Source organism: Dermochelys coriacea, chromosome 1, assembly GCF_009764565.3.
Source record: "Dermochelys coriacea isolate rDerCor1 chromosome 1, rDerCor1.pri.v4, whole genome shotgun sequence".
In the NCBI taxonomy this organism is placed as follows: domain Eukaryota; kingdom Metazoa; phylum Chordata; order Testudines; family Dermochelyidae; genus Dermochelys; species Dermochelys coriacea.
Window position 1 is genome coordinate 269,950,224 of NC_050068.2, and position 17,894 is coordinate 269,968,117.

Here is a 17,894-nt window from a genome sequence, read left to right on the forward strand (position 1 = left end):
GCTGAGAGCCATTGAACCAAACTGTAAACCCTGTATATAATGGAAACCACTACAAGCCAGAGTGTGCTGCAGCATCCCTCGCACCTCTAGTTCCCGACCTATGCTACTGTATTCTTTTTTGTTTCTAGTACTAATTGTTTTGGCATAGTGTTATATGCCATTGAATTTAACTCCAGAGTTGGTTGTATTTCATTGATGGGTGAAGTGACCCATATATGATTATCTATTAATTTGTTTATAAAATATTGTGTTTAGTCAGTATTAAAAGAAGCTTTTAAATGATTATTGAAAATTAGTTAAAACAAGAATTTCCTTATTGCAATGATCACACTAAAAATCACAATTTCTGTTTTACAGATACATTGTGCATTTATCAGCAATATTCCCTTGCTCACTCAGTCCCTGTTTGGAGTAGTATGTGTATGCTTTGTTTTAAAAGAAACCTGGGTTAATGACACTGTTTCTTCAGCAAAGAATAAATGCTTAAATGTGAATATGCATGTATTTTATATAGAAGAGGGAAGACGCAAGTTGGAAGTTGAGATTTGGTTTAATCATGGCAGTGAAAGAGTAGGTGGTTTATTTATTAGCACAGAAACTGTACCTGTGGGGGCAGAATTGCAGTAGAAACAAAACCAACATGACTTTTCCTATCAAACTTTATTACTTTTAAGGGCTGAAAACATGAGGCCTACAGGATTTAGTGTCCTTTTAACCTTAAAACATGTCAAATCACATTATATTTACTCAGCTTTATCTCAATAAAATCTGACTCAAAGAGCTTGTTAGGTTCTTTAGTCATTTCTCTTATATTCACTTTAAAGTTATCCCAACTTGTGGAATTTGTTTAGCTTATTTTATGAAAATCCAGCTGCTAGACAACTAATTTCTTTCCTTGCATTTTAAAAGCTACACATGTTATCTTCCGAGATGTTATGACTCACTTCCTATTTTGTTTGGTTTATAACTTTTGGACACCTGAAAAATCACAGTCTCTACATAAGTGTAAAACAAAACATGGAGAAAAAAACACTACTGTTTCAGGTTGGGGGGAAAGTAGAAATTAGATCATGTACATAGAACTCTTCTTTTGAATTTTTATTTTAATTTCACACCTAATTTTCTGTAGGTACAAAATTGATGCTGAAGGTTTATTGACATAAAAATAAGTTATTTAAGATATTAGTCAGGCTACAATGGCCTTTGTCATTAAAATCACTAGATGGCTTTTAAAATAATTTGGAATCTATGTGGTGACCCAAGTATAATATTAACCTCCATCATAGCCTCTGAGTGCCTCCTAAGTATATATAAATAGAAATAGCAATAACAATCTCTCTTCCTTCCTACCTACCTTATAGGAGCTGGAGTATTTCATAGTGAGGTTGTTGTTTTATGCTAAATTCTTCTATCCCTGGTCATGAAGAGTAGTACATTACTCCAAGAGTAGTGCCTAGGGGTTTCAGTAAGTCTACTTGCGGAATAAAATTCTGTTCTACATAACTAAAGGTGATAGAATTGCATTGTTACATAGGCAATTGAATTTCTCTTGTATAAACTAAAGAGATTGAGCTTCTTAAGTCTCTAACTGTAAGGCATCTTTTCCAGATCTCAGGTTGTTTTTTGTAGCTCTTTTCTGAACCCTTTCCAATTTTTCACCATCCTTTTTTTAAAATCTAGACTCCAGAGCGGGATGTGGTGTTCTGCTAACAGTCTGTCTAATGCTCTATGAGGAGGTAATCCCAGCCCCCTACTCCTGCTTGATATTCTCCTATTTATATATTTGAAGACTGCTTGGCCTCTTAGCTGCAGCATTGCCCTGGAAGCTCAAGTACAATTGATTGTCGATCATAGCCTCCAAGTCCTTTTCAGAATTACTGCTTTCCAGGATAAAGTACCCCATTTTACAAGTGTGAACTAGATGTGTGTCCTTGCATATAGTGGTGTTAAAAAGCATGCTCTTCAAATGAGACCACCTTACTAAGCAATCCATTTGTTAAATATCTTTTAATTTTTATTGGTGCCTTCACCTTCCCTCTTAACCATGATTTTTTAACCAAAGAAACTTTCTTGCATAACTGTGGCATATTTAACCAATTCCCAGTTATCATTCACATTTTTATGTTCACATATTTCTTCCAAATTTATTTTTCTCAGAATTATTCTCAGATTTGAGAAATTGACTGTATCAAATAAATATGATTTGTTTTATATTCTGTTTACACATGACAAATGAAATTAGATTGTGATCACTTGCACTTGGACAACTGTCAGTTTTTAGTAATTGATTAATTTATCTTTATTCGTCAGAAAGAGATCTAATAGAATTAGAATTACCCTGAGTACTTATTGCATTAGAAAGTTATCAGTAATTTTTGGAAATTCCAAAGTTGTTTACTGGCAACATAAGATCTTCAGCATGTGTCCCCCAGATGGGAAAATTGGATTATCATTGTGGATTTCATTCTACATGTTATAGATAAATGTTTAAGGAGCTTCTTGTTTTGTTCCCTTGTCTGAGTTGGTGGTTTATAGCAGACCCTCCATCCAGACCCAGTCTTGTGATTTATCAGTTATCACATTGATCCATAAACATTCCTGGTGGTGTTCTTTTAAATTGTCAGTAACTCTGAAGCAGATAATGATATCTTTAATGTAGAGTTAAAACTCACCTGTCTTCTCTGCCAATTCTTTCCAAAGCAAGATGTATCAGTGACCTTAACATTCTAGTCATGCGAATCATCCCACCAGGTTTCAGAAACGCCAAACATATCAAACTTCTTTTAATAAATGAATATTTCTAACACTACTTTTTTTGTTTATTATCCAAGATTCTAGCATTGTTACATAGGCAATTGAAGAATTTCTTTTCTTTACCTTAATGCTTTGGTTCTTTACATTGTGCTACTTTGAGTTCCAGTTTGATGTTTAAGCATATGTACTGTCTTTACCACCTTAGCATCCTCTCCTGTTGATGCTAGTTGAAAGCCCTCCATGCTACATTAGCTAGTCTGCTACCCAGAAGATTCATTCCTCTTCTGTTGAGTTGTAAATGGACCAAGCCATGCATCCTCCTTGCCCAACAGAAGATGGCTCAATGTTCCACAAAACCAGAGCCCTCTACTTCTCATCACTTACTTAGTCACCAGTTTCCCTCCATTATTTTCTGCTGTCTATCTCACTTGTGGAACAGGAAGAATCCCTGGGAAGATCACTGATACTTTCTTCTCCTTCAGCTCTTGATGATCTGCTAAGCCTCTTCTGAGGCAGTGTCATTCGTGCCAATGTGTAACATAAGCAACAAATCCTTGCCCATCATTTTCATAAACCCATCCAGCCTTTCAATGTTATGTGTTTTCTTCGCTCTGGAAAGATGGTAGTCAGTCCTGCTGTCCTTTTATCCACTGAAGATTGTTTAATCCACCACCTTAACACTGAGTCTCTGGTGAGGATTGTCTGTCTTCTTTGGATTTTCTGTGGTCTTCAGTCATGCTTGATGTTTCCAAGGATTGGGCTGAGCATCAGTCCTCAGGTGTGTCCTGTGAGAGACCCCTGTTTCTTGCCTCCAGCTGAATATTTCAGTGTGTTCTTTGCAGTGCTGCACCACATGCTTGGAACTAGTGAATTTCTCTTGGTCCCCTTTTCTCTGGTGGTCTCAAATCGTCCTGCTTCTGGCTCTGCAGACTGTCTCGTGCTTCTCTTTCCTTACTGTGTCACAAACTCCCAAGCCTCCTCTCTGTTTTCCTCTCTTTTCAGCTTCCTTGAAACCATTCTGTTCTGTATTTTGGTCTAGGGTTGTGCTCCCCAAATCAGGTTGTCCAGTGTTTTTTCTGTCCTCCCAGATCTCAAATCTTTTCCTGAAGCACAGCCATCAACTTGCAATTCATGCAGAGGAAATCACTATTTTCAGGCAGGAAATGGATACAGAAAGTGTCACATCCTCTGCAGGTCATAACTGTTTCGTCGCTGGTCATCCTTGTTGTGTGTGTAGAGCTGTACGTCTTGAAAATATTCCTACAAACCTTCCTGCAAATTTCTTTAGAAACCCCCCTGCTAGCCTTTCCTCTGCCTATTCTGAGTTCACTTAGCAGCTGACTTATGTACTGAGCCTCACAGGTTAGCTTTGACCTCTCGCTAATGGGATGAATAAAATGATTCCTCACAGCAAGAGGTGCTGAGTTTTGGGGCTGAGTAGAGGCAGTCTGGGCTTAGATATAGTGATTCACAGCCCAGAAAAACATGGCTTTCCTGTTTTTATGGCAGAAGAGTTGTCTGTCTTTCTCTATCTCCTTTAGACTGAGCACTAGCACAGTTTTATACAAGTCCTCCCTCTGAGTCTCTCAGTAGATGGCACTTTCTACTTCTAGGAGCATGACTACACTAGAAAGTTTACAGCAGTGCAGCTGTACTGCTGTAAACTCTCTAATGTAGCCGCACTATGCCAATGGGAGAGAGCTCTCCTGGCAGCTTAACTACTCCACCCCTGGCAGTAGCTGTATCAGTGGGAGAAGCTCTCCTGCCGACATAGCACTGTCCACACATAGCTTATGTCGGTGTAACTTATGTCACTGTACACACGCCTAAGCAACATAAGTTATGCTGACATAAACTGTAGTATAGACAGAGCCTAACGCTCAGTCTTCTTTCTCACTTTTCTAGAGTAAGGCAGGGATTATAGTTTAGCATTAAAAATGAAAACACCTCATGGGTTTGTAACAATATTGTAATTTCTAGTCAGTGGGCCAAATGATCTCTTCAGATACGCAGCATGAATCACATGTTATTAGGCTTTTTAAAAGAATGTACAAGGAAAGTGGAAAATACACAGTGATGTTTGTTCAATAATGGAGACGATATGTAAAGACTTTGCTGCTAAATGAGAAACATTGCAGTTGTATTGAATGAATTATCTTTCTTGCATCAAGATCTTTGTGAGAATTGGTTATGATGTGATATCTTTTTAGATTTCTAAATGTCATAAATAATCTCTTGCATGTATTAAAATGTCCTATCAGTGAATACTTTAAAAAAAAAAGTTATTTATAGTAGTGTCAGATGGATCATAAGCCATGATTAATAGAAAATAGCATGACTTGGGATGGAAAATTCAGTAAGACATTGTGTATCCTCATTGTACTTCCTATCTTGGAATGCACTTCACTGCTAGAGAATCAGTTATCATCCAAACTTCACTCTTCAGAACCCAATACCCGTAACTGGCTATAGTGGCAAATTCCCATTAGTAGATGCTTCTGTAAAAATAAAGGGAAAAAGGACACAGTCAGGTTAAATAGTTGCATATTAAAGGTGAAGGGGGGTTATTGATTTATTGAGGATAATAGAATTGATATTACAATAAAATTTTTAGTCTCCTTTAATTTTCACTATTTTATGCTTTTTTTTTAAAAAGTACTTTTTTGTGATGTTCCACTTAAACTGCAAAACTAGGCTAGTAGACTTCAGTTCTCATCACACTTCAGCGTCTTGGCAAGCAAGAAATTCTTTTTAAGTACTTTCTGAACATTTTTTGATAAACATTTCTAACAGGCTTTAGGTTTTGAAAAACCCTTGTTTAAGAAAACCTCTGTTTTCCCCCCTAAATTACCTGAGTGTTTCTACTAAAAGGAAGAAATGCTGGTATTAAAAAAGTAGGGTGGGGGTAAAGTGAAGTAGTGTAAATAATTGAATAGTTTAAATTTTATAAAAAGTTGAATCTTTTAAAAGTACTGTAATGCAAGATAAGTTGTTTTGTAGGCTCATGATGATTAAAATTTTTGTTTTTTCCTTTCTAGAAATTAAGAAGCCACCAGTGGCACCAAAACCAAAATTTGTGGTAGGACACAAGGCATCACCTCCCCCTGTTGCACCTAAGCCAGATGTTGTGTTTGCTGGTGTTATACAAACAACAAAGAAAACTAAACCAGCGATAGCACCAAAACCAAAGGTTCTCAAGAGTTCATCTGTTCCTGAAGTTAGACCACCATCATCTTTAAGAAAAAGCACAAAAAGCCTAGAAGAACACAAAGGAGATTCTTCTGAAACTGTAGACCACCTGAATTATAAAAATGGAGACTCCACAGAAAACACTGAGGATACCACTTACATTATACCAATGTGTTCTTGCAATTTTGAATGCATCCATAAGCTTGGAAATGGGGAGAGCACATGTAAAACTCAAATAATTTTTGAACACTTAGAGAATATCAAGATAAGTGAACAAATTGCACCATCTATAAAAGGTGGGACAGTACAGGAGAGTCATAGTGAAAAAGTGGCAAATAGAAATCAGGTAGTTTTAAAGGCCAGCCTTCTGGAAGGGACACTCAAAGATGTTCTAACACAAAGTGTATTCCCTAATAGTAGCTCTTTGAGGCACAAGTGTCCAGATAAACTTGAAAGGGATGATGGTAGTAGTTCTAACAATGAAGTTAAAATAGAGTGTACAGATCTTGTGCAGTTATCTGGTTCTGAGGAAGCTACAGGCAAGCCACAAAATAACTACAATAAGAGAGATGCTGATGAAATCCACATGTCTGAAACTTGTTCCAGTCTGACTGAAAGTAGCCACAAATGCTATTGCTCGTTGGACCTGGAGCAGTGTCAATGTAAGATGACATTACTGGAAGATGTCAATGTAAACAGTGATAGTACATTTGTAGGTGGAATCTGTATGAAAGGAGATGATGTTAAAACATCATCTTCCTCTGGAGCATGTTCAGCACCCAGCTCAAAAATGCATCCAGTTCCAAAACCGAGAAAGCTGCGTGCTGCGTGTCTAGTCCGTCAAGATGGTATAGATACTTCCGGGGAAGGAACAAGAGAACCAATTAATTCGAAGTGTGATTCTTCTGGATCTTCTGAGCACATCTTTAATAAAAAAACAGCAAAAATTAATGTTCTTGGTCAGAGTGTTTCATATAATGATCATCCAGAAAAAGTGCATCAGACTAATCCGTTTGAGTTTCCTCAAAATCTTGCTGAGAAAATACACTGGATGAAGGACTCTACTGATACTGAAGAATCAGCCTCACAGAATATCTTGCCTCAACTTGTGCAAGAAGCTTCTCTCATGACAGAAAATGTTGAACGTTCCTTGGACGAAGATCTTAATTTAACAAGTCCTGCAGATGAAATGACAGATGAAACTAGTATATTAGCTGCTGTGGACAAAAGGACTAGTTTTATACGAAGCAGTACTCTGTCCATGAGTTTGCCTAAGCAACTAAAATTGACTTGCAATCAGCACTTGCCTGCCTCCAGTAGCCTTGATGTTTCTGCTCAGAAACCAGAAGATAAAGAGATTCATGTAAAAGATGAAAGTTCACCAAGGATTGTTCCTAAAAAACCTCAAAGACACAGCTTGCCTGCTGCTGGACTGCTGAAAAAAGCTGCATCAGAGGAGCTTGTTGAAAAAAGTTCTTATATTTCCAATGAAGATAAAAAACCAGAAAATGTTCTGGAAAGAACTCCTTTAAGGCATATATCGGCCAAAGAACAAGGTACGTCACCTTACGGTGACATGCCAAAACGTTCTTCAGAGAAACCTGTCTGGAAATTACCTCATCCTATCCTGCCATTTTCAGGCAATCCAGAATCGTTAAAAACTGCCACCATTGCCACAAACTCTGACCTTTCAACTGCTGGGATCAAGCCTAGAGCTAAATCTCTGTCTTCCGTGGATATGGAAAGAACAGACAAGCCTTGCAAAGACAGTCCAAAGAAAAACACTTTAAAGAAATTTCTCAACATTAAATTGTCTGTTTGCATAATGAAAAGTGACTTCCAGAAATTCTTTTCCAAGGGCAGCCAGTCCATGGATGGTGCCATAGCTAGTCTTTCCACTGGGGAAGGGAATGGTATTGGTAACAACTGGAATGTAACATCCCTAGCAAGCGAAAGGAAAACTAAATCTGCGAAGGCACGTTCTGCAGAAATAAGTAGCCCAGCATCACAAAAGAAAAGACAGAGACATAGGAGTCAGCATGATATACCAAACAGTCAAAGATTAGAGTCTTCAGATGAACAAATATTCTCAGGGAAGCAGTTGTCACAAACGCACTTGAATTCTCTTACAAGCGATTATCCACCAGAATATGAGAATGTGCGCCACTATGAAGAAATTCCAGAGTGTGAAAACTTGCCTTTTATTCTGTCTTCTGATAAAAATCCATGTTTTGAATGGCAGAATTCCTGCAGTATGGTGGAAGATAATGACACAAATGTATATGAGGTAGAAGAACCAGATGACGCTACAAGCAGCCATTCAAGACATGGCAGGTAATCTAGGAGGAAAGTGTGTGTAAAATAGATCCAGCTCTGTGTGCTGGATACAAACAAATTGTTGTTGTTGTTTTGGATGGTGAATTTAGGAAATATGCTTGTTTCATTGCGTGTTGGCAAAACAATCTAATACCCCTATGTATTTTCACCCATATATGTTAATTTAGTAACAATTTGTGGCCCAGAAGGATTTTTTCTTGGTGAAATAACTCTTGGATCTATTGTAAATTTAGTATCAAGGAAAAGGCAAATTTTTATCATTCCCAATGTCTAATCAGACTTAAAGATAGATACTTTGCTTTGGAATTTAGAGTATTCTTAAACTGGAATTGATGGTAATATCTAACTGTTGCTTGTATTCAATCTGGAAAAGCTCCTGTAAATAAAGACCAAGTCCCAGAGTGAACTTGCTTAAATGCTCTTAGCAAAGCAGTCCAATGGAAAGCTCTCTGTGTGATGGACAGCGCTTAAAGATATGCTTTGGTGACTTTTGTAATAATAAAGGTTGACTTTTTTTTGTAGAGTTTTAGGGTTTGATAAATCCATGCTCAGATTTTGAATGGAATATGTAGCGATTTGTAGCTTAGTGCCCAGCAAGCTACTTTTTGCAATTCCTTGCACTATAGTTTTGTAATGTGACCCTGGTGGAAGGGGGTGCTTATTGAGATGACATGCAGGGCTGGTGTATGGACCAAACTCTGTGAAGACAATCATAGCTGCTCTTATTTTACATGTAGAGTACAAAGGCTTTGAAATTTTTTTTATGCATCTCACCAGTGTGAGAACTTGTTTTGCAATGAGATGCTTGTTGTAAAGGGGGAGAAAATATTTGAAATGGCATCCGTATAACATTTTTAGGAAGTAAAAACTTGTATATTGAATTACTTTTCATCTACATCAAGTTACTTGCCTTTGTAGGAAGGTGGGAGTCTTTATTGTGGGAAGTAGTCTCGTTAAGCTTCCTAATGTTGAATGTGACATCTTACGCGTTTACCCTCACATTGGTCTTATGAACTGTGTACGGTGTTATTTTTGTTGTTTACTGAAGTAAAGTGCTTGCTTCTGTGCTTGGCGTAGCTTCCTTTTAGATGTTAGATTAGAATCAGAGTTGTGTGTTCTTGTATTGCATTGTCACTTAGTCTTTCTGTGGTATTCATGAATACTTGAAGACTTTGAAAAGTAGAGCAGCGTAACGCTTCCAAGCAGGCTGATACCCTGGATTACATAAACCTGGTATATTGCATGTGCACTTACCCCTTTGTATTAGACCACTTTCCCTAAAATTTCCATAGCCTGGCATTTGAGATTTGTTATATTATATAATATAATAACAAATATAACTTTTTATAACTTAAAACTGCAGTGCAAAAAAATTGTACTTTGAAACACAGTCTCTAGGTTGAAAGGACTGTACCTCAAACATTACTACTAAAGCACATATACAACGTAACCACAGGAACACAAGGCTTGATGTACCAAAATAGATTAAGGGTCCATTTAGTCCTATGTGCTGTCAACAGTATCCAGTTTCATGTGCTCTAGAGGAAGGCCTAAAATGTTCATAACAGTGGTGCCCATGCTTTTCTTGTTGCACCCCCCCTACCAGTAATGGAATCTGTCCGCCCGCTTCCTCCTCCTCCCCCCCCCCATTACTGCACAGTTGGCTCAGCAAAGGAGCTTGGGCTGATGACAGAGCTGGGGGTTGAACTGGGGATGCGGGAGGAGCTGGGGCAAGAGGTGGAGCTGGCCGGGGGGGGAGAGGGAATGAGGTCAGAGCTGGGCTGGGGGTGGAGTAGGGGACAGCATGGAGCTGCAGCTGGAGCTGGGCTGGTGGCAGCGTGGAGCTGGGGCTGGGCTGAAGATGGAGTTGGACTGGGTGGCACTCCTTCCCTGTCGGAGTTGGCCCATGCCCTCCTCCCGAATGTTCCTCTGTACCCCCTAGGGCGGCATGACCCACAGTTTGAGGACTTCTGCTTTATAATGTACCCAGTGGTACTATATCCTGAGAAATTTTTTCCTGATCCCATTATGCCCAAACCATGAGAATTAATAGCTCTTGCAATTTTATCCTAATTCAGATGATAGATTACATTGAGACACTTTCTCCTCTTTTGGTAACTTTCTAGGAGGAAATTAAAGATCCAGTGGCCATCTTGGAAGATGAGTGCTGTAGTTAGGCTATTTAAGAGGAGAGCCGCTTTCTCAGGCCAAAATCCCACTCCAGAATATTTTACTATCTTCACTCCCACTGAAGTTTTATCATTGGCTTGAGTGGGAGTGGAGTTAAGTTCATTACACCCTTAGCGTCCCAAAAATGTGTGAGAACCACTGAATTCGTATTGTATGCTGTGTTTTACCTACGCAGTTAACACATTACTGGTGTCAAACTTGCTCACTTCTCTGAAATGTTCTCTGGGTTACCCTGAGAAAGGAAAGTAATGAATAGAACTAATAAATGAAGATAACTTTACTTTGGATCTTCTGCCATGGGAACAATACCAAAAATCTACTTCCAAGAGCAAGAGTCTTTAATATAGATCATTGGTTTTCAGACAAATCAGGACAAAACATTTTAAATAGGGTAAAGAAGGTGAATGCATTAACTTTTTTTGTTTTGTTGAGTTTTAGGGCATTTCATTTTTTTGTTTGTTTAAAATATGAGAGAAGAATGGTGACTGGGAAGGAGAGGGACAGAAATTGCATTTCTAAATGCATGTCAAGTTTTAAATTATCATCATTATCAGGAGACAGCGTAAGCAAGGAATGAAGTAATTGCCTTTTTTCTAAGAAGTGAGTGTTCAGGTTTGAAGCATTACTAAAAGCTAGTGCTTTTTATTCGTCTCCAAAGTTCCACAGCAACATTTCTTTTTGACACTACTGTAGGAGATGTGTAACAACAGCTCAGTTACTTCAAAGTAATAACACTTAATTGTATTTCTCTTAGTGAATGACAAAAATCATAAATATTTTTTTCTCTTTTTTTTATAGTAACAAACTTTTACCAAAAAGAGGGCAAAAACTTCACTGAAAACAAGTTGAAATTGAGTGGAAATTTGCAAACAGTCTCTAAACAAACTAAAGATGCAAACGGAAATTAAGTATGACTTAAAGCATATGTGGTGTGACAAAATGCAGAGACTTAAACTTTCGTGCATCTTTGGGGACCCCTTTTATTATTATTTGCAGTTGCAAAACTGCTGTCTTGTTTTTCAGACTGTTGTTCTGCTCCTCCAGCTTTTCGTGGATTAATATACTATGTTTCCTAAATATGTTGGCAATGTTTCCTCTGAGCTTCAGCAACCATACGTGATTGCTAATTGATTTTGATTGAATGTAGAGCTGCCTGTAATTGTTAGCATAATTTCTGATTGCATTACTCCTTGAAACACATTGCCTGGTAGGAGGATTTTTCTTTGAGAGATACTTTCAGCGCTCTACATGAGTACAACTACATACTTTCCTTTTTATTCTTTCCAGTGACCTGATTTAGAATTATTGTTTGGAAAACCAGAAAGTATGCTGAAGTATAAATAAATGAACATAAAGCTAAGAAACGGAACTGATTAGGAATTTAAAACTGTGTGGTGTTGACGGAATCCTGAGGTTAGAAGCCTTCTCATGGAAACTTTACCAAAACATTGTATGCTAGATATTGCCTACTTGGGGGTTGAGATCTGTCTTTGTGGTTAAACTCCATCTTTGGTATGTTCTTGTGTTCACTATGGGCTTGATTCTGCGACCATTATATGTGCTGAGTGGCCTGTATGGACTATTCACATGAACGATAGGGACTACATAACATCAGTGAGGGTTGCAGGATTAGGCCCAGAGATAAATGTTAATTTGATGGTCGGCTGTCTTGAATAGGCTGTCATCACAGGTGGAAAAAGCGGGCCTCCCTGAGAAGTTGGCTGTATAGGATAATGTCACCTAAACAGATGTGCAGTGTCTGTGCTAAACTCTTATTAGGAGAACTTTGAAATGTGGCTTTTTTGAACAGCTTTCCAATATTTTTAAGAAGTTTCAGATATCTGAGATTTCTTGTTTGCTGGGCTCTGGAAAGATGCTCTTGCTTATCCTATTGTAAAACCAAAGAAAATGCTGTACAGTAGAACCTCAAAGATACAAATACCAGAGTTACAGACTTACTGGTCAACCGGACACCATCTGGAACCAGAAGGAATCGGGCAGCAGCACAGACAAATAAATAAATACATTAAAAAAACAACCCCAAACCCCTCGTGGGGGCCAACTCTGTTCCTCAAGGGACCACCTGTGGCCCAACCCAGTGCATGCATGCTGCCTTGGGAGCCACCGCTTCAGGGCCAGGCGACAGGCTGCCACTTCTCCCCCCTGCTAGCGGTAACCAGACTTTGTGTCCGGTCAATATATCTGACTGGACACTGTCCAATTCCTTTTTTGACTGGACTCTCTAGTCAAAAACCAGACACCTGGCAACCCTAGCAGGGTACCAGGGCTCGAGGCTTCAGCCCCATGGCCCTGCTCCCGGTTTCAGCCCCGACTTACGCCCTCCCCCCCCGCGCCTCACTTGGAGCTCTATCCCCACCACACCCTGCGGCCGTTGCCCCAAACCCTCCGCTCCCCTCCCCCGTGGCTGAAGTCTCGTAACTTCTTGTTCAGAGTTATGGAACATTTCAGAGTTACGGACAACTTCCATTCCCGAGGTGCCATAACTGAGGTTCTACTGTATAACATAACTAAGGGCCAGATGTGTGGATTTCACCTGCTTCTGTGTTTTTTGTTTTTGTTTTTTTTAAAGTCACTGTTTTGTGATTAGTTCTTCTGGAGAATGTGCATTAGGGAAGATAGAGAGAACTCTACATCCTTGGCTGCCTTACAGACCCTCTGTCTTAATTTTCCCCCTTTCTTCCTTACCCATCCTTGATATAAGCCTGATTTTTGCCACTCTTCCATGTTTAACAGTACCATGCTCCACAAGTAATCCCATGAAAACCAGTGGGACTACTTGCTGAATAGGGAATTAGCAACATAATTAAGGGTAGCAGAATGACCTTTATTTCCCATCCTCAAGTCTTCTCCGTCCCCATTCCCTCAACATTTTAGACCTGTTATCCTTTTGCCTTTGCAGTTTATGAATGCCACTTCTTTGACTTTACTAGTCACACCTCTGACTAGTTAAAGTGCATATCTACTCCATTCCTTTCTATATGCTGAATACAAAAATGTCTCAGCACACCCAGCTCTAGTGAGCTAGGAAGTTGGGTCGGAGAATGGAAAGCCTAGCCCGTGCCATTCTGTGCAGCCACGCAGAAGGTCTGTGCCACCACACTGACGCAGTTTGGTAGTTTATGAACAATAATGTGTTAAATTTTGTAATGAAATATATATAATTAGCTGGTTGTAAAATTAGAGACCAACATCAAGATCAATGTGAGACTCTCGCTACAAATGTTGTTAACGCTAGGCAATGTTAGTCTCTGGGCCAAACTGTGAGGAAGCAGGAACTGGGTTTGTACAGAATGCTGGGATTGTGCTGCTCTTTTGAGGGTGCACCCTTTGGGGACAGATTCAGTCAAGATGCTTGGGTCTAGTTACTCTTGTAGGCCACATGCATTTGTGCTCTGAATAGTTATTTTAAAACCCTTTGTGGCATGTAGCATATGAAAGGCATTTTAAGCAGACAATCATTTGTTTGGGAAAATCATGTTCCTCTTTTGGAGGACTCTTGATGCAAATCCTTGTCACTCTGCTTTACTTTCCCTAAACATTTGTTTTCCATAATATAAAGGGACACTGTCACGTAGTTTAGGTCCATAATTTAACTCACTGTATGATTTGGTATGAAGTGGCCCCAGCATTTAAAATATTTAAAATCATCACTCTAGTGCATAGGTATTCACTCCAGCATTTGGATTGCTCTTGTTCTAAGTAATGCTAACTGTGGTGCCATCCAACAGCATCACTTTCTACCCATAGACTGCTTTTGTAGACAGCAACAATTTAGCAACTGTGCTATTCTAGTTGGTCTTCTCAGTGCTACAAGGATATTCCTGTCCGTCCTCCCAAAGCACTGGCTCTGACCTGTCAGGCTGGATGCATGCCGGCCAAAGAGCAGCTTTGCATGGCGGAGGCTCCACCTGACTGCCAACCCTTATCTCCCCCAATTAAGATCACACTTCAGAGCAGCTGGGGTAGGACTTTACTGCCTTCAGTATAAAGCAAAACACAACTTTTATAAAATGGATCTTTTAACATTTTTTTTCACCCGAGGAGATTCTCCAAACAAACAGACTCAGTGACAAGTTAGTAGACACCCCCCTCCACTCCACCCGCCCCCACTTATGGTTTGCACACATTTTCACCTGCTTCCTCAGCAGCATATACTGCACTCCACATGCTGGAGAAGAATGAGCAGCGTGGTTCTAATATGCTGCATTGCAAAACTAATGATCTTTCAGAAAAATCTGATGTTCTGTCACTGTTTCACATGGAGTAATCTCGCATATTATGATATTCTTGCTTGCCTACTGCATACTCTTACTGAATTCGATTCACCTCTTCTTTAGGAAGTTGGACAAAGCAGGCAGAATCTCAGATCTGTGCAGTATAACCAGAACCACTCTGAATTTTTTTTATTCTTTTTAAATAATCAAAATATACTTTGAAAGGCTGTCATGCTAATTATTTTATTAAATTTTTTAGTTGTAGTTCATAAAGGTCCCAGTGCTTTACAAATACAGATAGACAGCTCCCTTGGCTCAGAGGGTTTACAACACACTGTCTAGCCATCTGCGTGCCCCTAGATCAATGATTCTCATCTTTCTCTGTATTGAAATCTCCCCTTATTAGCGTCATGGGAAGGGCAGCATGGTTGTGACCACCAGGTTAAGAATCTCAATTGCAGATTTAAGTTTAGCCTTGCTAGTAATTAATCCTTGTATCCAGATCAGATTTCAGCACTGTAAAATTCTTTAAAGCCAGCAGGATATAACCAAGAGGCTTGTGGGTCAAAAAAAAAATTTAACCTTAAAATTAATTATAATCTGCTGTTGGAAAATTCTGCAAATTGTGATGTGCAGATAATTTTAAAAGGTCTGATTTTTGGTGACTACTACAAAATCATTGCTGCATCTGTTAACTTAAAATTCTTCTCAGAGTAACAAACAAGGAAGTAAATGAAAAGGCATCCCGTTTAGCCCTGTTTGAATTTTCTCTAAGTATAATACAGCCTCTTGTACTCCCTGTTAGACCTTCATAATAGAATTTCAAATTTTGGAAATTTGATCTCTTGAAGGGTAACAGATGCAGTCTTTCCCTCTTTTCACTTTTTCTTCATTTGAGCATTCTTTCTACATCCATCCATCTTGTCATGTTAAGGGAAGGACCAACTAGGATTCTTTATTCTGACTCTCCACCATGACTTCCTGTTTCAGACCCATCAATAGTGCGTGTACTTAGTAAATCAAATGTCTTCCAATTTAATGCAGAAGAGTACTATAACATAAATATGAAGCGGAAAGTTGAACATGAAATGCGAATTGATGAAAGACTCATTTATATGGCTTGACAACAGCCTTTTCCTGAAGGTTATTTTCAACATTGGCTCAGGAAATGTATTCCTAAAACTCTTTGATACGTTTCTTTGTCTTACTATGGTAAAAATTTCACCTTATCTAATTGTTTGTTTGTATTATGTATGTGAAATAAAAAACATTTGAGTTGGATTTTGACGTAAAAATACATTTTTGAAATGTTAGGGAAGAGTAAGGCCAAAATTTTGACTTAAAATTTAATTTTATTCACATTTTAATTCAGTACATTTTAGTCTCTCTGCATGCAGAAATTACCAATTATTTTAGTTGTACTTGATTATGCACATCTAACTACAGTATTACAATGTTGTACATATTTGTACTTTAAAATATACATAACTACTACAATGCAGCAAGGAACACATTTTGTCTTTTCGGTTTGAATTCTGATAATTTTTTATGAGCCCCTGATTTGTTTATGAAAGTTTTAAGCTTTCCCATAAGTGGGAACTCTTATGCTGATCAGAAAAAACATCTACTTTTTTTCCCTTCAGTATGTCTCTAATGTGTGTAAAAAAAACAGGGGAGAGGAGAGCATGAGTAAGTCCAACATTATAAGAAATAAATGAGTTGTTTTTAGTGGCTCATGTGTTTGGCTTGAGCCAAAGTGTGTCTCGGCAGCTATCTTTGTGTGCCACTCAGGGAGCTGTGTCAGCTGATACTTGTACAAACAGCACTGCTTTTAAGAGTTAAGTCACTCCATGTTGGTCTTGAATTTAATTAACTATTCTTTTCTGTACTGTTCAGCTATTTCTTTTGTTGGCTATTGTCCGAAATGTAAAAGTTCAGAGAGCCACAGATTTAAAGTTTACTTCCAAACTATGTGTCACGTTTCTTGAAGGAAGATGATATATAAAAAGAGTGATCCATAAACACAGAATAGTTTTTGTGGTTTTAGTTTTTTGGAACTTGTGTTTAATTCTTATTTCAGAGGATGGGGAGTTAAGCACCAGGCCTTCATGATACCATTGATGCAATAAAGTAGCTTTTATGTTTTAAGTATATATTGTTACGAGCTTGTGTTCTCATTTCGTATGGTTTCCTTCCCTATCTGAAGGTGTTGTGCTTGAGATTTCAGCGCAGACTGTTATAACCTTCTAAAATTCTACCTACAGTGAGTAACTTGTTTTTGTTTTGTTTTGTAGCTAGCTGGCAAGTAAAATACTATTTTTTTTTCCCTTGGTGTCAGTTATATTTGTCTGTCCTTTACAATATTTTTTTTTTGTATTGGGCTGGTAAATTTTCAGCACAGTTCAGAAAAGCTGGTGTATTAAGGTATGTCTAAACTGCAACTAGGAGCCTGCCTCTTTGCCTGGGTAGACAGACTCATGCTAGTGCGACTCAAGCGAGTGTACTAAAAATTAGTGGTGTGGCTGGTGGCTTAGGCTAGCCACGTGAACTTGGACACAAGCCGCTGCCCATGCTGCAATGACCATACAGCAATTTTAGCATACTAGCTTGAGCAGAGCTGGCTTGAGTCTGTCTGTCTGGGCTGTGAAGCACACTGCTAGCTGCAGTGTAGACATACCCGTAGGTGGTAAAATCATGGTTGTACGTTAGCTCTGTGTTTTAGAAGTCTTATTTTTTGCCCTTGTGTTTCTAGTTGTCTTTTTTTTTTTCCTCCTCTAAGATCTTCTTCTTTTTTAGGGGTCTGTGACCTCTGACATAAGAAATGTTCACATGCAATGAGTTTCTAACTGTGTAAAACTAGAGTGAATCTTCATACACATGTTAGCAAAGAAAGCAAAAATACCAGTACTTCAATACTTCTCACAGAGACCTCTCTGCGTTTAACACCAAATGGGGTCCCTGTTGGCCACAGTCACCTATGGTAGCTTCATTACAATGGCTCCTGTGGAGTTGTTTCAGTGTACCATGGCTGTGGACTCTGCTTTTCATGGTTTGTGCCATGGTGCTGTGAGGCTGAATTGGAACACCGTAGGACGCATAGTTTGGCTTAGATTTACATTTTGTCAGCGTTCTCTTACTGTACGTAAGTTTAATGACTTGATTCAGAAAGGGCGTTAGTTTAAAAAAGAA

The 17,894-nt window shown here is 38.7% G+C and overlaps 1 protein-coding gene across 3 annotated transcripts in view; it reads left to right on the top strand.

Moving 5' to 3' along the window:
• The window catches only part of FGD6 (FYVE, RhoGEF and PH domain containing 6), a 105,486-nt gene that overhangs the window by 4,167 nt on the left and 83,425 nt on the right, over positions 1–17,894 (top strand). For all 3 annotated transcript variants that reach the window (XM_038420168.2, XM_038420177.2, XM_043492117.1), the window contains exon 2: positions 5,793–8,277. In XM_038420168.2, coding sequence (XP_038276096.1) covers positions 5,793–8,277 — 2,485 coding nt within the window. The remainder of the gene's footprint in view (positions 1–5,792; positions 8,278–17,894) is intronic.